Source organism: Siniperca chuatsi, linkage group LG17 (assembly GCF_020085105.1).
Source record: "Siniperca chuatsi isolate FFG_IHB_CAS linkage group LG17, ASM2008510v1, whole genome shotgun sequence".
In the NCBI taxonomy this organism is placed as follows: Eukaryota; Metazoa; Chordata; class Actinopteri; order Centrarchiformes; family Sinipercidae; genus Siniperca; species Siniperca chuatsi.
Genome location: NC_058058.1, coordinates 4,275,727 through 4,300,404, shown reverse-complemented (window position 1 = coordinate 4,300,404; position 24,678 = coordinate 4,275,727). Strand labels below are relative to the sequence as shown.

General features: G+C 39.4%; 1 protein-coding gene across 2 annotated transcripts in view; it reads left to right on the top strand.

Annotated features, from left to right (window-relative positions):
• The window catches only part of grin2da (glutamate receptor, ionotropic, N-methyl D-aspartate 2D, a), a 275,479-nt gene that overhangs the window by 233,328 nt on the left and 17,473 nt on the right, over nucleotides 1-24,678 (top strand). For both annotated transcript variants that reach the window (XM_044171737.1, XM_044171738.1), the window contains 6 exons: nucleotides 2,815-2,940; nucleotides 4,945-5,057; nucleotides 7,755-7,871; nucleotides 8,472-8,632; nucleotides 13,082-13,151; nucleotides 13,851-13,968. In XM_044171737.1, coding sequence (XP_044027672.1) covers nucleotides 2,815-2,940; nucleotides 4,945-5,057; nucleotides 7,755-7,871; nucleotides 8,472-8,632; nucleotides 13,082-13,151; nucleotides 13,851-13,968 — 705 coding nt within the window. The remainder of the gene's footprint in view (nucleotides 1-2,814; nucleotides 2,941-4,944; nucleotides 5,058-7,754; nucleotides 7,872-8,471; nucleotides 8,633-13,081; nucleotides 13,152-13,850; nucleotides 13,969-24,678) is intronic.

Below are 24,678 nucleotides of genomic sequence, written 5' to 3'. Positions count from 1 at the left end.
TGAATACTAGGCCTATTGTGTCCTTGACTTCCAATGTGCCAAATATTACGACCTCACACGTTAAAGGCGCCGGTAGTTAAATACTGTACATGTCTCCCACTTAGAGCTTTCTTTGTGTTTCTGTTGACATCAGTCTAGTTTTCACTGTCATTAATCATAAATAATGTTGCATGTCTTTAGTGAATCCTCCTGAAAAGTCAGCGTTTTTCAAACTAAAAAGGGGTTTTGCGGCATTATTATTTAAGTAAAACAGATGGCAGGTTTCTGCCCCTGTGATATCGTCCACTGCGACAAACCTAGATGGAAATAAAACCTCTCAGTGCTCATGGCACACAGTTGGACAGCCTAGCCTTAAAAGCAAATTAACCCTGTCTGGCAGTAAGTTTAATGGATAAATCCTGAGCCTCTCCACCTGCGCCCTCACTGTACATCTCTCTGCAGGGGAGCCTCAGCCAAAAGCCTCATATGTAAACAGCACTTGTTGCTCTTTGGTATGTCAGCACACAGTTGAGTTCGATTTAGCGTCTCTTCCTGGATGTAACACAGACAGACCAGACAAAGGTGTTGATGAGTCGACGCAGCAGCTCAACCCGTCTCTCCAGTGCTGTTTGATTAGCGTTACAGCTGCCGCTGCTGCTGTTATCAGTGTCGGCAGAAAATCCCTCACTAATTTGGCAAATCTCAGAAGCATCTGCTCGTTTCCTCCAGTCTCCTCCTGTCTTCAGCCAGAGGTTTTTACCTCTACTGTTGAGTACGCTTATTTGCTTTGTCATGCAGTTAAGGAATTACACTAGTTTCTGAAAGCAAAATGAAAACGTATTTACGTTTTTGCGTTACAAAGTAACAAAGTTTTTATATAATCTTCCATGTGTTGCGTATACTTATATTTGAAAATAAACAACAACGTGTTAATATTCATGAAATACCAGTGGGCGTAATAAAAAGCAATTCTGCCTCTCCCATCGAATAAAACAATATATAAAATACTTTCTCTTCCTACCTGGTCTTCCATGTTTTACACATTGGACCAAAGTATATATGTCCCACCACCACAGTGCTTCAGTTGTCTAATTACAGAAGCAAATAGGTCTCAAAATGTTCAGCACTTAAATTTTGGCTTATGCAAGCTGCAAAAACGTTCCATATTTCTGAATGCCAAACAACTGAAAATAAATGATTTTCTGACCCCTCCTGGTTTGAGACATGTCTTACCTCTGCCTAAAGACAGGAAACGTTTATGTCATTCGGCAGCTCTTATTTACTATGAATCTAGTCTGACATGAACGCAGTGTGGCCAAGAGCTGAGAGTGTCTCTGTACACATAATCTTCAGCTCTCTCTGCCTAACAGTGTGTTCCTTTCACTGTGCCGTTGTCTTTGTTTACTCTCACATTAATGCATGAAATTGAACTTTTTGGCTCATCTGCCAAAGGTCTCAAGTGAAAAATAAACAGAAAATAATTTTTGCCAACCAAAGTGAATCGTAGTTCACGACAGCCAACTATTTTGCATAATGATTTACTGTGTAAAATAAGTACACTAAGCATGTACAAGGTGTGAGGCATTTCCTCCGCCAAGGCCTTTATTTTCTATATCAGCAGGCTTTGGGGTGTCATACTGAGCTTATATCTGACTCCACTTACAACAGGCAAAAAGAGGAGCTCAGTTGTACCCATTTTGAAGTCAGTTTCACCAGTTAGGTAACAGTACATGAGCAGCAACTGTAGGATCTGTAGCGAGTTCTGTTGCCATAGAAACCTGCAGTTACTTGTTTCTTGGGCTGTCTTCTGAACTGTGTCTGAGGTGTCCTGTTTAGTAATCTTACAGGCCCTGAAAACATATTTTCTCATTCAGCTTCTTAGTATGAGCGATGGGGTCCTACATGAATACTCAGTTCTTCTGTCAAGATTGGAGCAGTTTTAGTCATTTCAGAGGTTTCACAGAGGAATTACAATGTAATGACAGCTGTGGGGTTGTTGGCTAACAGGCCGCTGTCAATCAGTTCTGATCAAACCACAGCCACGCTGTCCTGATGAAGCTGATACGCTGAATTTTTGAGTGCTAAATTGTCAATTAAAAAAATAAGGATGTTTCTATCCAAACTTTGACTTTGATTGTTGAGTCATAAATACGTATTGTTATGGAAAAATACTTCAGGAATTTAAACACACAGCGGCCAGCCAATCAGAAATGAGTAAAGTAAAGTTGCCTTAAAAGCATTTAGTCAAAAAAGAAGAGCAGTTTCACCTACTTCAGCAATGGTTTTAGTTTTTTTCCCTTTTCGTGGCTTCACACTGTTACCACGTGGAAAAATGTTTGGATAGTAAAGGTGCTTTCAGACAGCGAGCGGTTGTGCCGCAGCAGCCAACTGGCCTTGCCAACGTTTTGAATCGGCAGCAGCTGGGCGCAAATAGCTGTGCGTGCTCACGAGAGCGGCAGCCACCGTTCTTGTCTTTGCCACTGCTGCGGTAACCGCTCGCTGTGCAAACAGCTTTTGCGCGCGCCTCCTCCTCCGGATGTCTGTGGTGCACCGAGCGGAACGGGGGTTGCTTGTGTTTCTGAATTTCCACAACTGTACAGTAACAAATTGGCCTCGTATAGAGACCAGACAAAAAAAGATATTAGTATTAGAAATTAGAAATTAGAAATATCAGCATGCAGATGCAGCTACCAGGTTTGGTACAGAAAATTGTTTGAGTTTCTGAAACGTACTGATCTACTGCTAGCAACGTTAGCATAGTAGCTAAGTTACAGATGACAGGCAAACTTCTGAAACTTTCTGATATTTGCATGTGTGTGTTTGTGTGCATTGCAGAGCCCTACAGCCCGGCAGTGTGGGTGATGATGTTTGTGATGTGCCTGTCGGTGGTGGCTGTCACCGTCTTCATCTTTGAGTTCTTCAGCCCCGTGGGATACAACCGCAGCCTGCAGAGCGCCAAGAGTAGGAAACTGAGTCACTCCAGCGTCGGCACGCCAATCAACCTACTGCCACTGCTCATTTCACAACATTATTACCAACTTGTCACTTCGTCAGTTATGTTAGCGAGGCGGGGTGGGGTGGGGGGCTGATTTGAGGAGGGTGCTTGCTCAAATTATGCAAAGCGTCCCACTTTTTTTGACTGCACATGAGTCAAAACAATCACTCCACACCCACGATCCAGCTTATTTATTTTTAATGAAACAAACACTGACGGTGCGGTGGTGGTTGATTTTGACATTTTTACAGTACTTGTCAGTTTATCATTTATTCCAACTGTTTACTGGCTGCTCCTCTGTGCTGCTACATTCATTTTAAATAATAATTTTTGAAATGTTATTTATTACTTTCTAATAAATTGACACAAGTGGAATTACACTGAATTGGAGTGACAGGTAGGTGTTTTTTCATCCCTGGTTGTTAGTTCGAGCTTCTTCTGTGCTAAAACACCTCTGCTTCTGTCTCTCTTCATTTTTAAACACATTGTTTTTAATCTTATCCTCCATTCCGCATTACCTTTTCTTCTCATCCTTCAAAACAGTATAATAGTAAGTTGTCAAAAAATCTATGTACCAGCTTTTAGCGATTGGAGAAGCTCATACACCACTCCAGTCCTCTTCTGCAGGCTGGGTGTACCAGCAGAGATCTTAACCCTCCTATTATGTTGAAAAATTAACCTGCACTGTTTAAATACATTCAAAAACAGGCAAAGAATCTGTTCAAATCAGTAAAACTTTATTATTGCTTGTCAATGAATTCATAAAGAGGAAAAATAAGAACATTTGATATATACACCATATTTAACTACTATTTATTAAACATGTCCTTACTATTCCCAACTATGACATTTTGATAACATGCAGGAATTGTCACTCTCTCTCTAATTTTGTAAATTTATTATAGTACTATAGTACTTTTTATAGTCCACTTACACTCACTGTAGATATGATTTCATAATGTTTGTCAGTATGATCCCCTCACTTCTTCATTATTCTCCACATGCCCTGACAACTCAGTTGATTCTTCAGACTCTCATACTCTCTCCCTCGATCCCCCATCATCCCGTCTATACCTTCAGAGTATGACTCTCTTTCCAGTAAGAAATGTACCACCACCATCATCTTGAACAACCAACTAGATTCTGTTCAATTTTGTTTAGATTTTGTCTCATTCTTCTCCCATGAGAAGGCTCTGAGGCTTCACAGTTTGATGATTCTATATTGAACAAAAGGAGTCTACTGCCAGGTTTATTCTTTTATAACTCCATATAGGTCTTTCCTCTACCCCCTCTTTAACTCAATCACCCCTGTTTGAACTTTGAGCATCAGACAGTTCTTAGATCACTGTAGGACATGCTTTTGCATACATTTTACTTTGTTTTCTGTGGTTTGGGCTTGGCCTAGGTTGTTCCATTTCAGGGAAACCTTAATGCTCAAACATACAATTATATTTCAGACAATAGTGAGCTTCCAACTGTGTGGCAACAGTTTGGAGAAGGTCCTCCTGTCTCAACATGACAGTGCCCTCATGGACAAAGCCGATCACCCAACAGCAGTGTTGGACCTCACTGACGCTCTTTTGTCTGAATGGGAGCAAACTCCTGTCAGGTTCCAACATCTAGTGGAAAGCTTGAAACCAGAAGAGTGGAGGCTGTTTTAGCCTCAGTTTAATGCCCATGTTTTTCACCAATCACATACTGTTATAACATGGGTGTCCACATACTTTTGGCCATGTAGTGTATTTTTCTTTATTTGTCCTACAATTTAACTGTGGCACTGCAATGTGTTCTCATTTACTACCTTTAGATTTGATGCCACCAAGTGTCCTACCTTGCTAATATCAGTCAGCATGTGTGTTGAGTTGTTCTTAATCTCCTAAAAACTTTTTTTTTAACACGCTATCTCTCTCTCTCTCTCTCTCTCTCCCTCTCTCTCTCTCTCTCTCTCTCTCTCTCTCTCTCTCTCTCAGAGTCAGGAGGATCTAAGTTCACCATAGGGAAGTCCGTCTGGCTGTTGTGGGCGCTGGTCTTCAACAACTCTGTGCCTGTGGAGAATCCCAGAGGAACCACCAGCAAGATCATGGTGATCACTCCAAATGACTCATTGACTGACTGATTAGTTGATTGACTGGCTGACTGCTTGATTGTGTCATATATTTGGTAGTTGGTTGATCACTCAACACCTAGAAGGCATTCATTTGATGATTTGCAGGTGAAGTCGTCTAGTAGTTTTAGCTGTTTAAGTTAAATATAACCTTGGTTTCAACAGCATTTCAATTTAAATGTTAAAAATGTATATTTCTCTCCATGTGATAAAGACCTGCGTCACATTAAAATATAACCATTAAAATGCTGTTATGTGCAACCTAGATGTTTTCAATCAATCAATTTTTGCCCAGATTTAGCATAGTTTCTTTAGGGCCAGAAACTCACCACATCAGTGCTTACTGGGCAGCATTAGTTTTTAGTTTAGTAAATTAAGTATTTAACTATTTATTTATTGGATTATTGATTGAAAAGTTTATTGACAGGTGACAATAAAATACTGCTCTATCTAGAACTTTATCTTGACTTTATCTCCACTGGTGTTTTTTTCCCCACACATTGGCACATTCCTAATTTGTATTATCAAGAAAAACTAAAACTTGCGAGCTTTATGAGCCGGTGCAATCAGTTCGAGAGTGTTCATTTACTTGTTTCACCACGGTGGTCTTTTTAATACCTGCTGTTACTTTCTGCCTTCAAGACATAAAAAGAAAAATCAGTCGAAGGCTTGCCCCCTCTACTGCAGAGTAAAGAACCACAGGAGGTTAAACAATTAGAGGTGTCTTTTTTCTTCTGTCTGCCCGAGCGCTTTTCACAATAACCCCAATAATCTCAAGAGCTCATTAGCTGCTCAATAGGCTTTACAAAAGGAGGTCAGAGGAGAGGGTTTCAGCTCTTTTTCTCTGCAAATGGTGCAGTTTTTAGTTAAACTGTAGGTTTGCTTTACGTCACCTTGCAGGTAGAGCAAGATCAGTGGTCCTGTAGCCCATCAAACCTGTTTTCTTTCATTCAACTTTAGAGGATTTTTAAAAAATACACAGAAGAGACAACTGTGTCTTTAAGAACATTTAAAAAAAAACACAGCTTCACTCCAAATCTGGTCCATTTTCATATCACATGCCAGCTAAAATATCATGTCAGACAACCACAACTAATCACAACCAACAACAAAAAAAAAAAATCCAAGATACATTTAATCTTTAATGAAGGCTTATTCTCTTGACCTCCATTTATTTGTTCATTTTTCATATCTGCTTAAGCCTACTCAGGGACATCAGTGTCTATCCCAGCATGCACTGGATGGAGAATTGACAACCATGTATTACTGATATTATACATTCAAGTTTTGATTTACAGCGGCCCAAGGGTCATGAAACTCACCAGGGAGGTGTAAGCGAGGAGTCCGTCCTTCAACTCTCCTGTTAGGACGAAGCCTCCTGCTAAAGCGTCATTGAGCAAAACACTTAATCCTCATTCACTAAGATTACTTCTTTTTAAATTATGCCTCAGTTGCCAGAGTTATGAGTGTACATTTTTCATCTTATTCATTAAGAAAATGATGCAAATGAACTTTTGGCATAAACATAGAGTACTATGGAAGCAAATAGCCCTGTTCATCACCGACTGCAAGTGCAATTTAGTGCTAAAACTAATCCACCTCTCCCACTTGCTTCATGGCTGAATGTCAACAGTGCAGCATCTTGCAGCAATAAAAGAAGCACTTCTGAACAGCTAAATGTCTTCATGCTAAGTCTTTAAACCACCTTTCAAAGGATCTTTTATACGTGCTTTAGTAATTTGGGTCAACTTGTGTTATCCAGTAGTGGAAATTAGTACTACTACTTCGGAGGCAATACCACAATGTAAAGATACTCCATTACAGTTAAAGGTCCTGTTTATCAAAATTTTACTTAGTTACAGGTGTTTTATAAGCAAAATGTACTTAAAGGATAATGTAGGCAATGTTCTATATTTTTTATTATGATCAAGAAATTCAATCAAAAACACCAAAACCAACAATAAATGGATCCAATAAGGAAGCCAGATATTTCTAGTTCTATTTCTAGTTTCTAGTTTTTAACTATTAAAAACACATCAATGAGCCACACCGCTGCACTGGGTGACACGTTCCTTCCCTACTATGACCACACACACTGTAGTTTATTTTGTCCGTCCTGCTGCTATAAATAGTGACTAGAGCACGAAATGTTTATTGATCCACAATTGAAAATAGTCTTTTTTAAGAAATAAAACCATATTTTTATGACCTCTTTTTAGAGATCTATGTTTTCAGTAGGAAACAATGGGCATGAGGGCACAGACAGAGTAGGAAGTTTAAATATGTACTTAAATACAGTGCTTGTACTTATATGTACTTTATTTTACAATATTCATATAAATGACTGTGACAGACATAATAAGGTACAATGATTTCAAGATGGGGGCACAAGAAAAAGAAGATTTGCTCACAAAACTCTACAATGCGTCACTTTATCATTTTTATAAGTTTATTAAGTAAGAAAAGGACAAATGCTGAGGTTGCAGTGACGTTTTTTGGAGGCGGAAGTGTCGTGCTGACAAAACGGCTCTACCCTCCAGGCAAGACAGAGCGTCAGCTGCGGGTTTAGCAATGAAATGCCAAGAAGTTAAAACAATGTCACTGGAATCTTAAAATACTTCCACACCCGTCAGACTCAGCCCTCACTGATCTTACTCCACCGCACTCCTTCTTCAGGTGCTGGTGTGGGCCTTCTTCGCTGTCATCTTCCTGGCCTCCTACACTGCCAACCTGGCTGCCTTCATGATCCAGGAGGAGTACATTGACACGGTGTCAGGGCTGTCCGATAAGAAGGTACGGTCTAGGAGTGATGGATGAACGGATGGATGGATGGGGTGACTGATGGATGGATGCATGAACAGGTGGATGGACTAATAGATGAACAGATGAGCAAGAAATTTAGCTTAACAAGGATTCAAGATTACGTGTATGTTTACATAATGTAAAATGCAAGGGTTTTGTTAATTTGTTAAAAAGTAAACAGATGAGAGAGAGAAGAAAAGGTTTTGTTTCTTGTCTTTCTCCACAACAGGTGGGCAACTTCAGAATAGCTTGAGTTAACAGAAAGAAGTGAAATACTGCATATACTCCCTCAAAATGTTCCGTCTCCCTGTTGCCTACTCTTTTATTTCTCAGTGCAGCTTCAGCAGATCCTAGAATACTGTATCCTGCTGCTCTGACACTTTAAAACCTCATCTGTTTTATCAGTCTCCCCCGTCCGCTCTTCAGAAAACTGTAGCAGAGAGGCCATTCTTTGAAAGTGAAGACTTTGAATTTTTGTAGCACTTCATCCTGCGGCAGGGATCAGCTCCTCTCCCCCCTTTTTCGTCTACCTCTCTTTAACTTCTTTCTTTCCATCGCTTTAATCTCCGCCCACCTCTTCTTTTCGTACAGTTCCAGCACCCGACAGAGCAGTACCCACCGCTGCGTTTCGGCACAGTGCCAAACGGCAGCACAGAGGAGAACATCCGCTCTAACTATCCCAACATGCACCAGTACATGATCCGCAACAACCAGAAGGGTGTGGAGGAGGCCATTGAAAACCTCAAGACTGGGTAAGGAAAGGAAAAGAGAGCGGACGGGGAAGAGGGAAGTAGTGATGAGTAAGGAAACGACTATAGGACAGATTAGTAAAAGGAATTAAGTTATGAAAAAGAGAAAGCTCAAATGACACACCAGACAAGGACCGAATCTACATTGCAATTTTGAAGAAAACAAAAGGTTTTATAAGGTTTATTTTTTGTATCCCAGATTCATTAAGAAGTTTGCTTTTTAATAAAATGTCTTATACTTCTGCTAATATTCTATTTCCTTTTACTTTTATTCTTACAGCTTATATTTCTACTTTTGGATGTTTTATTATTAGGTATAGGGCATTACACACCCATGGTCCACCCACACAGGTGTTTTCACTTAATGCACCTGATTAGACCTCTTGACACCTCCCTGATGGCGCAGACAGACCTAAATCCGTCTGGCGAAATGTACTTGCATGGTGTGGCTAAAAGCAGGAGGGGACAGGAAATAATGTGGGTATGGTTGTAAACATAAACTGTGGGAGCTAGCATGGCTAGCATGCTAACAATAGTACTCCACAAATGTGTTGATTATACAGCATTTTATCAAATATTTTACTGTCAATAACCTTTGCTAATGTGTCTCACCCCACTCCACATAGAAATGAATAGGAAGCAAATTTCGGTTTGAGTGTGCCATGACTCTCCTGTTTTCACCCTTTACAAGCTGGATAATTTACACCTTAATCATTTTTATTGTTACTAGTGACCTCACTTAATTAGCTCACATAGCTCCACCAAACTTCAACCTGAGCAGAGGTTTAATCAGCCACAATAGTAAACACCTGTGTGGGTGTGCAGGGCTTTCATCTCTTTCAAGAGGTCCCTGAGTACAAAAAAAAACATTACTAAAACGGGTGAAGAACGTAAAATAAAAGCAATTCATCGAGTGACGCATATTTAACTTTTTAAAACATAAAAATAAACAATTATAAAATATAGAAGAATTATTCATATTCATATATATATCTGACGTTAGGCCAGTAGTTCTCAAACTGGTGGCATAGAGACACTGCAAGGGGGGCGTGGATGACCAGGGGGAAAATATGGAGTGGAACTAAGTTTGAAGGAACATGATTTATGTAGGGAAATAAAAAAACAAGAGTTTCCTAATATTGTTAATGATTGATAAGAATTCAGGTAAGGTGGTAAGACGACATAAACCTGTTTCAACTGTTGAAAGGGGGCTTGACAGAAAAAGTTCGAGAACCACTGCGTTAGGCACACACATTGTGATACATATACTAGGGTTGGACTGTGGCACAAAATGCGGTTAAACAAAGGGAAAGGGCATGATAAAGGCCAGACCTCTAATGATAAGTAGACCCAGAGTGGAATACAATGTGGTACCCAAATTTCACACCCGATGCAAGTCGTCAACAGAGTGGAAGCACTACTGAAGTGTCCATCCATTCAGTCTCCATGAACTCCGAACTCCATCTACGCTGTCCTCAGCATCATGTACAGTGACCAGACAAACTGTCTTCCCCAGGCTGACTAACATCAGAAATTAAATGGACAAAAATAGTTTGTCTGTAGCTCTACAGTATATGCTCACAGTGAAAGTGAAGGCCTTCAGGGATCATTATCCAAATACAGATGGGTGACAAATTAAAGGAAAAACTACAAGAAATGAGTGGTGAAAGATCCTCTCCTGGCGGAGATCCTTCCATGGAAGCGTCCATTTGTTGCCTTAGAGAGAATGACCAATGCAAATCAATACAAAGTTATTCTGAGTGATCACCTTTATCCTATCATGAAACATGATCTATCCTGGTGGGAGTGATCTCTTCTAGGATGATAATACATACAGCATTGACGCTGTTCTGGATGTCACCCATCTGTAGCTGTCAACATAAAGGCAGTAGGAGATTTGAGTGTTTTTAACAGCTACCTATGGAGATTACAGCTCACCAGGCATGCAGAACAGAAAAAAATGGATTGGCGTGTGTCACGCATGCATCTCTTGGAGTTGGTGTTAATTGATACATTAATAGAAATTTAAGCATACAACATATGACAAACATCTACAACACTCTAAAAACACTTAAAAACCCCACTGTGGATTGCCCATAGAGTAAAAGTCAGATATTGCCTGGAGGCTGTATCCACAGAAATCTTGTTACCAAGAAATATACTTCTACTGTCATCCACTTTAGTTTAAAAAACAAAAACAAACCCTCAGCTTTCTGCTGCATTCCTCCTGTAATTCACAAGTCAAAACTACACATTTTTGACAACAGCTCTTCCATTAAACATATATGTACCGCCCTTTCTCTTCTGCTTGTCATATACTTTTTATTTTTAACTTGAGGCAATTTTGTCATCCACGCCTCATTTCAATTACAGGACCCTCTTCTCCTTCTCAACCTGCACATTGATCTGCCTCGCCTCTGGAGCCTCAGCTAACTGTTGTAACCTGTGCAGCTCCATTAGGATCATGGCTACTAAACGAGGCGGGAGAAGAGGAGGAAAAAAGAAGTACTTTTAAATAATGCATGCTAGCAGCAACTGCAGTGCAGGGGGGAAAACCCGCCATCTCAGCACCAGCTGCCACTCAGGCGGCTCTTGTCTTCAACAAGGGGGTGTTATTATCCGCCTGTGGGGCAACAAAGTACACAAAGCCCTAGCCATAAAATATACACTTGCTCATCGTGTTTGAAGTGGAAGGGGGAGGGAGGTGAGGAGGAGGGGGAGTGATGTTAGTTGATGCAGACAAGGGTTCAAATGTTTAATGGGACAAGCAAATGTACACACACATAAACACACTTTGGCATTCCGACAAGCAGCGGCCGCAGTCTTTAGCAGATTTGACGTACCGTGTTATTAAAACTCGCATGATGCATTCCTTTTTATTATCCTTACTCATCCTCCTTGTTCCTCTTACATCAGTTTCTACCTCCCTCTACCTCACTTGAATCCCTCAGTCTCTTTACCGTGTCTCTTATTTTCGCTGTTTATCTTTCTTTCGACATCTTTCTCTCTACCTCTCATCCTGACATTATTTACGGAGGAAACATTAGTTTACGCCGTCAAAGCAAAGCAGAATGAAGATTCCTGTTTGATTTGGCTGTCGAGGCACCAAACATCGCCTCTCCATCTTTGTCTTGTCTTTCCTCCTCCTCTCCTAACTCCTTCTTTCTCTAATCCTTTTTCCTGTCTTCTCACTGGCCTCCTCCCTCATTAACTCCTTGCTCTTAGCTCATCAGCTCCTTTTGCTTCTGCCTTGCACTTCCTTCCCTCCTCCTCTCTCCTTCCAATCATTATCTCTCTTGTACAAATAATAAATTTGGGCAGCTAGGTGGGAAACCCTTTAATGTCAGCCTCCTAGTTGTAGTTATGAGGTGGAAATTTGATGAATTTCTATTGGCTATAATATCTCCAACTTGACAGAAAGGATTGCAGAATGGTCAACAAACAACACATTAAGGCTGCGTGATATTATCATTTATAGGCTTTTAGCAGATTTGTATCGTATAACATATTTTACAAATGAGTGTCCAAATCAATGATTCTGAGAAAATAAAAATGTGTAGATAAAAAAATAATTTCTAATTAGTTATAGTTTTAAGTGTATAGAGTCTTTTCTGATGTAATGCATCTGTGGAACTGTGGAATACAATGCATTGCAATTAACAAATACATTTGCAATTTGCATACATTTGCCATATTGTGATAGATTTTGGTTTTAACCATATCGCCCAGGCCTACTGCAAAATCACCACAGTATATAATGCACCATATAGTCTATGCAGTTTAATATCTGGTTGAGAAAAACAGATCATTTTGGCTGCACTTTCATTTATGGTATGGTTACTACAGGGCAGCAACGTTGATAACCATCCTGGAGTAATTCAAGAGGTTTTCCCTTAATTCTGCTTCTGCGGACATGGTGTGGTGAGAGGATGAAACATATTTTTATAGGCTGATGACATAAAAAGAATTCTCCTAGATAATTTCAAATTGGCTCATTCACACTGTTTGTGGTCTATTAACTGATTTTATACTCTTTGCATATAAGAAACAACATTAAGTGGCACAAGCGCAGTGCTCTTAGAAGCCCAGGAGAGGTAAGAATTTTTCCTGCTTAGCAAAAGTGAGAATCTCACCTTACTTGCATCGCAACCTCTCCTGCTGCTGCATTGTATTCTGGTCTATTGAGGCTAGAGAATTGACAAGTCTGCCTCCACTATGATGAATAGCTCTCTGTGCGATTGTTGAATGTTGGTGCAAAATGGTGTCGAGAAAGAAGCTCTCCTGCCTTCAGTGTCTGTTTTGTCTTTAGACAGTGTCATTGTCTCAGTGCTGGTTTATCCATCATCTCTGTCATTTTGTTCACTAGTTGCACTTCCTCTGTTGTCATTTAGCTCCAGGTCAGTGATTCCCATTTCTTTGTTGTAATTTTCCACCTTCCTTCCTTCCCCGCAGGAAACTGGATGCCTTCATTTATGACGCTGCGGTGCTGAACTATATGGCCAGAAAGGACGAGGGCTGCAAGGTAAGAAATTGATCTGTCATTTTGCAGCTCTGCACAATGACACGCTCATACATAGTGGCCGCTATTCTTGAAGTCCCTGTACGCTGCAGCTACTGTGTTCTACAAAACTACAAGATCTTCAGTGTGCTCAGCCTCTCCTCGTGGGAAGAACAACTGCAACAGTAGCACAACAAGCATGCCACTTCTACATCTACATTAAATAAATCAAACAGATCCAATTTTATATTTGTCTCTCATGGCCTATAGCTAGTTAATATTGTCATTTTTGGACAGCGCTGGTGTTGATTTATTTATAAGTTTGCATTTGCTACAGCTCCCACAGTAAGAATGAAAATCCTACCCAGTGATCATTTGTAATAAGGTCTGTAGGAGGCCTGAGCTCCCAGCAGCCTCATACAACAGCCACTGCTGCAGTAATGATTACAACTGATGTGGATCTATATTAATTCCGCTACTGAAACAATATCCCACACTCCAGCTCTGGGATTTTTGGGGATGTTGATACTAGAGCTGAGCCAACTGTTTTGCATGTATGCAACAGTGACAGTGGACAGAAAATATTACAGCAGAAACTAAGTTAATTTTCATTTGCTCATTGCCGTCTGCCTCCTGGAATCTCCCTCTGTCTAGGGATTCATGTGTTTGTGTGTGTACGTGTGTATGTATGGATGTTTATGTGTTTGTGTTTTATTCCACAAGGTGATGACCATCGGCTCTGGTAAGGTGTTTGCCACTACGGGCTATGGCATCGCCCTGCACAAGAACTCCCGCTGGAAACGGCCACTAGACCTGGCTCTGCTGCAGCTGGTTGGAGATGGTAAGACAGAAGAGGGTGGGGCACTGGAAAGGATGAGGAGGATAGATGAAGCATTTGGGTCAGAAGAAATTACCTCAAAAGAGCAGAAAGTCATAAACACCTCCAGCTATTTGTTACTTGGAAAGGTTGACTAGTCCTTAGGTCAATGCAAGTCAAACGACATGGTTAAAGGAAAAGGAAGGTTTCAGTCATGATCTTGAAAATGAAAACTTGGTTAACAAAATAATTCGCAGTGGAGTTTGCAATGTTACATTGCTGAACTGAAAGTTAGAAGAACACCAATCTGCCTATCAGTATATACAGTATATCACTATGTTCTACACAGCTGTATTGGCACTGTACCTGCAGTTAATGAATGCCTTCTCTCAGTAACAAAGGCAGAATTACTGTGGTGTTATTATATTTTCAGACACAAAATTTCTTAGAAAGGAGGCTGAGGTTGATGGTCATGTGACTTCCACACCCTGACCTTTCCAAGTTCTATAGCTGAATTATATATTGTAATCTGACAAAGACCACAAAGCTCAGAGAAGACCAGAAATGCATGACCGTGTGGACTGTACACACAGACCATGCGCCACAACAAACGTGAACATATCTGCAGACACCTAATGTAGTATACACAGAACTGTTTGTGTGTCCATTGTGGATCACACTGAGGTCTGGGTGGATGGTCGTGTGACTTCAACGCCAGACACTGCCGCTCCTGTCATGTGATTTCTTCTAACCATTAACACAATCGTTTCATAACCGTAACCTAGTATTTGTAATTGTGTAAACTGTCAGAAAACTGATCAGAAAATGCTGATTTGAGTCATTTTTGGAACAGTCATATGGGTCGTTTTGGAAGGCATCTAGTCTTTTGGTTACAGAAGTGGTATCGAGCCAGGACAGTGACTTTAAATTTTGGCATCAAAAATAAAATTTGGCATTGAAAACAAAACCTGAACTGAAAAAGTTGTATAGGCACTGAAGTTCCACTGAAAAATAAAACACAGGCATTATAAATTATTTCATTTTATTTTGATATTTTTGCATTCTGATGTGTTTTTCAATGACAATCTCCTGATTTTTCCTTCATGTCACTTTTTTTTAGTGACAGTGAAATCAACAAAAAAACTGACAGAAAAAAAAATGGGCTCAGTTAACTTTACCTTTAACTGACGTAATGCTGGGGCCTGTACTACAAGGATATATTTTCATTATCTGGCTTCACTAACCCTGACAACTGCGATCACACTGTAGATCTGACTATAATTAGGCTACATTTGTGTATTCCATTAAATTAATGAGTTGCTTAGATGTATTTTTATGGCGTGTATGGCAATTGTAGCCTTATTCGTTCAGCTTAAATGGCTGCGTGTCGGCTTTTCGTCATTAAAAGCTGCGGGCACTGGATAAGTGGTCGTTCAACTCACTTTCAGAACTTCTCATCACTTCAGAAATCTGATTCATTAATTTAACGCACTCAAAAATGTTCCAAACATTGTTCTAAATTAACTTCATAAAGTAATGAAATGAAAAATCCATTAATGTCATAAAAAGTGCTCAAATAGTGGTTGAAAGACTGTATCTCAACCACGGTTTCAGTTCCCAACATTTACTTAAAACTCACCCACATTTCCTGCGCCCAAATAGAAAAAGGTGGGGCGGTACATGACCAGCTTCATAATATAAGTAACAAATGCAACCTAAAGTTATAATAAAAAAAATCATATTAAACTTAATTTTAATACCAAAATATATGCTCTGCTCATTATATTTAGCCTAACATAAAATTTAAAGGCTGCGAAACGAACTTGGGAGCAAATAAAAAATAAATTTAAAAACATAATTCAAAGCGGTAAGTAACTTTTGTATCAATCTCTTTTATAGCGTTGATCTCTTTTCTCGAACATAACCTGCTCCAGTGCAGGTTAGGCGTCCAGCATAAGTTACCATGGCGATGTACCCCAATAACAAATGAACCACCGTCATAGGACTGAAAACCCAGGGTTAATCCTGAAGTTACCTTGTTAACCTCAAATCCTGACTCGTAGTGCAGGCCGCTAGTCAGGCAGAGGTCCGCTTGGACAAGTGCTAACCTTAGCTAACACCCGACAACTAGCTAACGTTAGGTTCTGTGTGACTTACTTGCGGTTTGAGAGTTCCAGGTGAACTCGTGAAAGCCATCGCTGTAGATGTGATGTCATGTCAGAGGATTGTTATGAGGAAACATACAGTATTTCATTTGTCACACTTTGCTCATTTCACAAAACTTTTAAGACCAAGCCTTTTTTGAGGCCATGTCCACACAGGCAAGTTAAATTTGAAATCTGTTTATCCCCAAAAACGAAGTTTTTCTAAAAACACTTTCCAAACTGAATATGTTTGAAAATGCTTCTTCTTTTGCAATGTGGACAAGGATAAAAAAAAAAATAAAAATAAAAATGCAAATCACAAATAAATGTGACTTGATCAGGTACAAAGCTGCTGGCTGAAGTTGCCTCTGCCTACCCAATAGAAGAAATATAAGTACTTTGTATTGTTCCAGGATTTCAGGAAAACAACTATAACACTAATAAGGATAGAAAACACAAACAAAAAGCATTTTGCAATTCACTGATATAAATGTGGGCGAGGTCAACAGTAGATTTTATTAGTACATGGTGTGATACAGGTGGTGGTAGGATAAAAGAGGACAAAGTTCAAAGTTAGGGAAAAAGTTATGAGGGGTGAGGATGGGGGAAGGTGTGATGGGAAGGGTGAGGGTCAGTGGAGAAATGAAAGAGAAGGAAGGTTTGAAGAGGGATCAGAAGGAGGAAGATCTATACAGAAGGTTAAAGGGAGAAAGAGCAGAAAGGAAGAGAAGGGGCGGTATGATCTCTGTTAAAGCTGTCACATAGGTCAAAAACAGATACAAGCACTGAGTGACTCAGAAATATGTACAGGTTTTCCTCTTTTCACTAGTGTCATGAAAATGAAAATGCAAAAAACGATGCAAGAAAGACAGATGGCAAATGTAATGTTCTAAATTTCTTTTTGATTGTAAAGAGCTTAAAGAGCTATTTACTGTAACACCGTGTTTTAGCTTGAACATGCCCCCTTCACAAATTCCAAAACTGCAAACCCAGACTCTCAACTTGACTGTCTACACCTATGTGTTTCAGCTGTTTTCAGCCACTATTTCTGCCTAGTTTTTACACCTGGTGGTATTCACATTTCAAAGAACCATACTGGCCTGCAAAGGCAGAGTGCAGTAACTACAGAAGCAGTGAAGTTTAAAAAACAAAGTTTAAAGTTTTCAGGCTGGATGGCAAACTGTAAAACAGATAGAATGGTTGTAATGCCTTCATTTTGTGTTTTTATTGATGCTGATTATTTTACCCCCAAAAAATATTGCCATGGAACCAACATAATACCTACAAAAATGCAGATACTGCACTCTGCATTTGCATAATCTTCACTGAATACTCAGATAAATTGCAATATCTACCAAAAAATGTGTTTTCTCAGCTTTCTTATCCATTTTAACTAGCTTGTTTAAGAAACTTTAACTTTAATTTATTTATTATTACAGTACATAGTACACATCTGTCTAATATTAATATTTATATTGAAAGCAATATAATACATTCATTTTTAATTTAATAGCTACATTTAGCAAGACATTGGTCAAAAGTCAAAAAATGAGATGGCAGCTGAGATTTGCTAAGCTAATGTAGCTACCTTTATGCTAAGCTAGCTACATTTAGCTGTTTTAATTTTTCTTCTCCATCATAAATTGATTTAGCTGCTGCCGTATTTAATTATGTGGAGTAACCAACTGAATAACCAAAATGTCAGTTCATTTAAATGAATATTTTTCATTTAGAGATAACGTGGCGGAAATCAATAACTAAACTTACCTTTAGTTTTAGCTAAGGCTGGCCACAGCTATCTCACAAGCTAGCTTTCACTTGACGTAGCCCTCTTACTTTAGCTGTCTGGTTAGCTGTCTTTCTAGTGCAGTAAATGCAGTAGTAAGTCCTACAGCACAATGATTACCAAGCCAGAGTGCAGTAACTACACAGCCAAAGTGCAGGTACTTTTGTAGTTACTGCAAATTTATAAAGCTGTTTTGACAGAAATTACACTTTTCTATGCCATAATACTTTTTCTAAAACAGATCAGAAAATCAGATACAGGTTATAACTAAATGTTGACCAAATATGTAGTTACTGTGTTTTGCTTTTGTTGGGCAGCATAGTTACATACGTACATCTCGTTTTTACGTCTATACTGATCAGTAATGGCTTGCATTCAGTGTTAAGTTACTCTTTAACTCAGAAAAGGTGTAAGTGTAGAAGAGAGAAAAAAATGTGATTCAGATGAGTCAGATAAAGGAGGAAGAGGAAAGAAAACATAAAGAGCAGGAGGTATGACAGAGACAGATGTGAGAAAAGGAGGTATGGAGGTGATCACGGCTCCTTATGGTACCTTTTAATAGCACAGTTAACTGGCTGGCATTGTTAACCAGTCTGTTTATGCCTAATCAGGATCTCTCAGTGCTTCACAGTCCTGCTTCTGATGAGTGTGAGTATCTGGAAGAGGAGGCTGAAAAAAGATAGATGGAATTGAAAATTATTGGATCTGCAGAAAGGAAACTGTGGATCACAAGAGACACAGGCATAGTTACATTTGAACCTCCAAACTTCCAAAATGTGTCAAAATAAGATACAAATACTAAATGACTAAAAAATATGTACAGGTTTTCTTCTTCTCACTAGTGCAAAAAACGATGCGACAAAGACTGAAATAAATGTTATTTTGTTAAAGAATGTGCTAAGTTCCTACTTTTAAAGCAAATGTAATGTTCTGATTTCTTTTTGATTGACTGAAATGTTTTGGCAATATGTGCTCTCCTCCATTCATGCCAGAAGCCCTTTTTGAATAGAACAGGAGCAAGAGAGGAGGCACGCACAGCCAAGAGAGATGGTGAATAAGTTTTACACAAGTTGGACCTTGGCAGATTCCAGTAATTTGGTTTGCAGTAGTCAGAATGACTCTCAATATTAAAATAATAACCCCTTCTTTTATATTTTTATAATGGCAGGAAAGCCTTTTAGCTTCTGCTGGCGTCAGTGCTCAGTAAGAGTACAAACAGTGATAAATCTGCATTCAAAGAAAAAACCACCAAGACTGAATTAGTACCAACTTCATTATGTCAGAAATCTTGCAATAGTATTGCAAATAAACTATGAATGACAAGAAGCAAAATGATTTCACAAATGCATACATAGATGAGACTAGACATGCTCACTAGTATCTTGTTGATGTATTCATGTGTAAACATTTTATCCTAGTTTCAGAAAAGTGCTCATCCTGGTTTTAAAAAAGTCAGTTACATTCTGACAGAAGGATTTTCAGTTTAGAGTTCTGGCCCAAACAGCACCACAATTATGTTACACTGAAAAAGAAGCGTGGAAAATGGGGGGGGGGGGGACTTAAATTTGGCCATAATTAACACTGAAAAGGAGGTAAAACATAAACAAACATTGAAATTAAAGCCATGCAAAGATGTATGCAAATTATTAAAGATGATAAACAACCTACACATTGAAGTGAAATTGAAACTCTGATATTGGTAAGGCTTAATATCATTTATTGTGCTCATATTTCATGGTGCAAAGTGCACTTGGGAGAAGTTTGCCCTCAGGGCTTTCTGCCAGAAAGCTTTAATACTTGGTTAGGTTCAGGGGAAAAAAGAGCCCTGCAGGCAAGCTTCTCCTATGTGTGTGGAAAGTTGGAAAATCCTAATTTTGCTGACAGAATTTAAATGCAGCAATCCTCAGGCAGCCATAAAGCGAAAAGAGTAGAGAGAAAGTGGACAAAAACGTCAAAAACACACCTGTACAGATAGCACATGGTAATCAGAAACTTTGATAATGTTCTGATCATTTATCCAGGGGTGTGAATAAACTCCGAGTTCATAATACGAGATTAGGTTAAAAAATGATTTGTCTGAACACTGAAGGACCTGCTGTAAACGGAATTTTATGTGACGTTTGGGCTAATTGTGCTCTCTATAGTGTTCATCCAGAAACTTAACGCTGAGCCACAGCAACCTCATAACCAACCCCAATGACTTCACATGAATTGATTATCCACAGCACGTGCCCTGTGGCCCTCAACGGGTCCTGTTATTTTTCCTCCTAATACATCTCTTTGTTAGAGCATCGGCGTTTCTTTTTTTAGCACGACTGGTCAGTCACTAAATTGGCTCCTCTGGGGAACAATTTAGCCCATTCGCAATTAGAAGGCTCGAGAGTCAATGTGGAAAATGCCTCAGTGCCAGCAGTGACAGCGGCTCCCAGGGGCAGCGAACACTAGAGGCTGGCGGCATGTGGATACTGAAAATCTTCAGACCGAAAAATGTGAAACTGAGGTTTCTTTTTCTTCAAATGAGACATCTGGTTATTTGATAGGGTGACACCACAATTACAAAACTGTTGATTTGGAAAAATAAAACTAATTGTTTTCAAAGGACAGATCCTCCAAATTTTAGACATAATGTTAATTCTCAAATATATTTAAACCCTAAAACGGGTCCTTTACAAAACTCGATGCTTCCTCTTTGTTTACGTTTGTCTTGATACATCCAGGATAATTCACTTAACAGGGTAGAAAAAATGGCAAAGTAGACGAGGGATTTATTAGCTGAGGAAAACTGTTTTTCTGTTAAAAAGATCTACTCAGAGCAGCGGAGTGGTGAGTTTTTAGCTGGCCTTCATTAGCGTCCGTCCTTTCCTTTAGTTAACGGCTCTAATAGTAGATACTACCTGTTGAACCCTTGTTGAAGCGCTACTGACCCCCCGTTTGCTAAAACATGAAGAAGAGAAAGAAGAGACCCTGTTGGAGAGCAGATGCACAGCAGTAATTTTGATAAAGGAAACCTTTTGAAGTTAAGGTAGCTGTGTGTCAAGTCGCACTTGGCTCTAACAGACTTCCAAGAAATAAACTGTCTTCAAAGTGATGCTGCAAATGGCCGAGATGCAGGAATATGTACAACTGCTGAAGTTGCACCTGGGCTCAAATCCCACAGCAGCGCGTATCCAAAGTTCGCCTCCGCTCCACTACTCCTTTGTGTCACTCACATTGATTCATGCTGACTGAGCAAAGCCAATAAAAACACCTCGCACACAATAGAATGATAAAAAGAAAATGTGAATGCAAACAGCTTTTGGCACTGAGGGTGGAACATACTGTAGCAGCATAGTAGACCCTCGGGAAATTGATTTATTTTTTCTTCACATTCTTTTTTGTTCAGATGGCTTTGAGTCTTTAGAGACCCGGATGTTGATTTTAATTTTATAGACTGAAAATAGAACCTGCAGTTTTCTTTTTATGTTTAGTTCCACAGTCAAACAAAATCCACAGATCATTTGGGATCAACATCTAAAAACAAATAAACAAACACTAGAAATGGCAGGATTTTCCCTTTAAAAGACTCCTAAGCCTGACTCATGGCATTACTTTTCTTTTTGTTATACTCTGACACAGAATCTTATAATGTTTGTACATTATTTCACACAACAAAGTCCTTTAAAACAATCTCCACTGGCTCATTTGATATAAATGTTCCTTTGAGCAAAAATGATTTCAGTAAGTTGTCGATGTTTAGTCACCCTGGTCGACTCCAGTCGCCTTAGTGTATTTTTGTTGGAAGAAGAGAGGGAAGAGTAAAAGATGGGATGGTTGTTAAAGTTGAAATGGTTCTGCCACTGGCTTCTTGGAAGTTTGATAACCCCCATAAATCCAAGTGCCTTGCAGAAGTACCCTTGAAATTATTCATATTTTTGGGATAAGTCTCCATAGAGTGAGACTTCCACACCTCCCAGACACATACACACCACCTCTGCCATCGCTCCCACCCTGAAAACACGATCTGTCTCTCAGGCTGGTTGTCCAATCATTATTTGTGATTTTACAGGTCGGCTGACAAAAAACACTTTCAGTTTTTACAAAACAATTTCTTTTAGAGATCGAGGAACTGTGCAATGACACGACGACAGGAACAACTGCAGCTCATATAATTTACTTCTGTCACTCACAAAAAAGCTGTTACAGTAACTTTAAATTATTTGTAGTGTTTTCTCTCCCGTCCAATATTTCTCTCCCCGCAAAGTTCACTTTTACTTCATCTACAGTTAATCAGATACTGAATATTGTTGCTGTTCAGTGTCACTGAGAATAAAATGTAATCCAATCTAAATATGACAAAAACAACTACATGAAATAAGAAACTGAACAACTTTGAAATATGAAATAGGACCAGAGCAATTTCTTTGTTTAAAAAGCCAGTTTCCATTTGCATTATACAGAAAAAAACTTGTTTCAATATAATAAAAGCTTACACCCAATAATTACTAATATTTGTAGATAGCGTATCTTGCTTGATACAAAATATTTGGAATTGATATTATATAAATGACATGGAGACTACATCCTACTGGCAAGTGAGGCTCCATTTGTGAAAACATTTGCAGTGACTTTTTTTCTCTTTTTTTTCCTGATTTAGTTCCTTTAGCTTAATCAGGCTATGACCTCATGCACTGGGGTGTATTCTGGCCAAGTATGGCTTGAATTAAACAGTAGAGATGAGGGTCAGTCAGGGGTACTGTGCCAGAAAATGGTGGATTGCCCCCTTCAGGTTGGGAGCAAGTCGTTGCCGCAAGTGAAGGAGTGCAGGGTCTTGGGGTCTTATTCACAGTGAGGGTAAAATGGAAATTGACAGGCTGGTTAGTGTGGCATGATCAGTCTTTGTATTGTGAGCTATTTGTGTCAGAGTTGTGCAGAATTAGCCCAATGCTCTCTTGTATTGCCATTTAAATATCAGAAAGGTAGTGGTTTTGTGTGGAAATTATTTATCACTTATTTTGAGTTATTGTTTTGTACCTTAATTCCTACCTTAACTTTTTGTCAGGAAGCTCTGTAGGGGAGAGCTGTCATTGTGTTTCCTTCTCTTTTTCTTTCTTTCTGAGTAGCCTGACTTTCATTTTGAGTAGTTATTTTAGTATTTTGGTTAAATTTTTAGGGTTGGATAGTTTGATATTTTGGCCTGAGCACTACCTAAAGTTCAATTTAGACATACATATTTAGCCATAGATGCTTCAGAAGTAGAACAATGATTCCTCATATTCTTCATCTGGTTTTACACCTAGACAACCTCGGGGTCATAAAATGTACATTGTACCAAACTGGCATGATGAAGAGGGTGGAACTCTTGGTTTATCAGTCAATTTACTTGCAAAAAAGTCTAAAAAAATAGGTGGTTTTTCATTGCCTTCTAAGACAATTCATGACTGGTCATAAAATGGTTCATTAGTGTTTCCTGAGTTTGAGAAGCCAATGTTGACCATTGGTAAAACAGTAGACTTGAACAGCAGTTTTTGTTTTTTTCATTCACGTGCTTTTTTATGCCCAACCATCCACAGTGACCTGCATAATAAGAGGTTTTTGCAGTGGTATAACAATGTTGTGCTACTATTGCCTTTGTTGGAGCGGGACAGGTAGTTTTAATCTTCTGAACAAATTTAATGATCTGAAGCATCAAAAATATGTTTCTATGGGGTGTCTGGGTAAGGGTAGGGTAAAAAAGCTCACACAGAATGCAAAAATGGCTCCTTTGTACTGAAAGGAGTCAACTGAGGTGCTTCTGGTATCTGGCTAGGGTGTCTCCTTTTTGCCTCCTTGTGGAGGTATTCCAGGTGATACCACCACTCAAGCCCCTTGAGGCAAATTTGTGATTTGTAATATTGGGCTATAGAATTAAAATTGACTTGACCATATGTATCAAACTGGTCCGGGTCATAATACCCTTTCCCTTAATTCTTTTTCTGCACAGATTGGATAAAGGAGACGTTATTTATGCCACTGACAGGATTGAAGATTGGGGGGCCTTAAATCCTCACTGATGACCAATGTAAAGCTATTAAAGGAAGGTTAGGTTAGGTTAGAATAGAACCGAATGAAACTGAAATGGATTGTTCCCAAATCACTACTACACTGTCAAAAACACAATGAAACATGAATTTAATTATAAGCTCTGGCTTTCCCCTCTGTGTTTGCATGTCTGCTGCTTTCATTTGTGCAGACGATTCCCCCTCTTTACTCTTTCCTCCTTGGAGCAGGTGAGAGAGGATACAGCTGAAATTCTGCCTGTCTGTCAGCTCTTTGTGGGGAAGATTTCTCCCAAAGAGCAGCTTTATGTGCCACTGACTGCCATGATTAACGTATTTACAGGGAGATAAAGGGAGAGAGGCGGAGAGCTGGACAGGGAGAGAGAAATCAGCTGAGAACTCATTGAAACTCGAATTCGATTATGGGAGTGAGCCGCACACAGAATGAACATGTGTATTAGCGCCTATTGTCAGGATCTGCGCATGGAGCGGGCTGACAAAAGGCAGGGTCGATGGAGTTGAGCCTGGTATAATTCAGCTGTCAAGGAACGTTTGAATTCCCATACAAGACTGTTGGGGAAGTTAAATGTGGCACACAGTGATTCATGTCGGAGTGAGATTTGTGTTTTGTTTGAGCGGATTTGACGTTTCAGTCAACATGGCCGAGCCCTAGTGGTCTAATCCTTGTGGCGGAGCTATACGGAGGGGTTTCCAGACAGCAATAATTAACCCAGAGGTCAATTAATATTGTAACTGTGAGCATTGGGAATTGGAACTTCCTTTGAGTGTG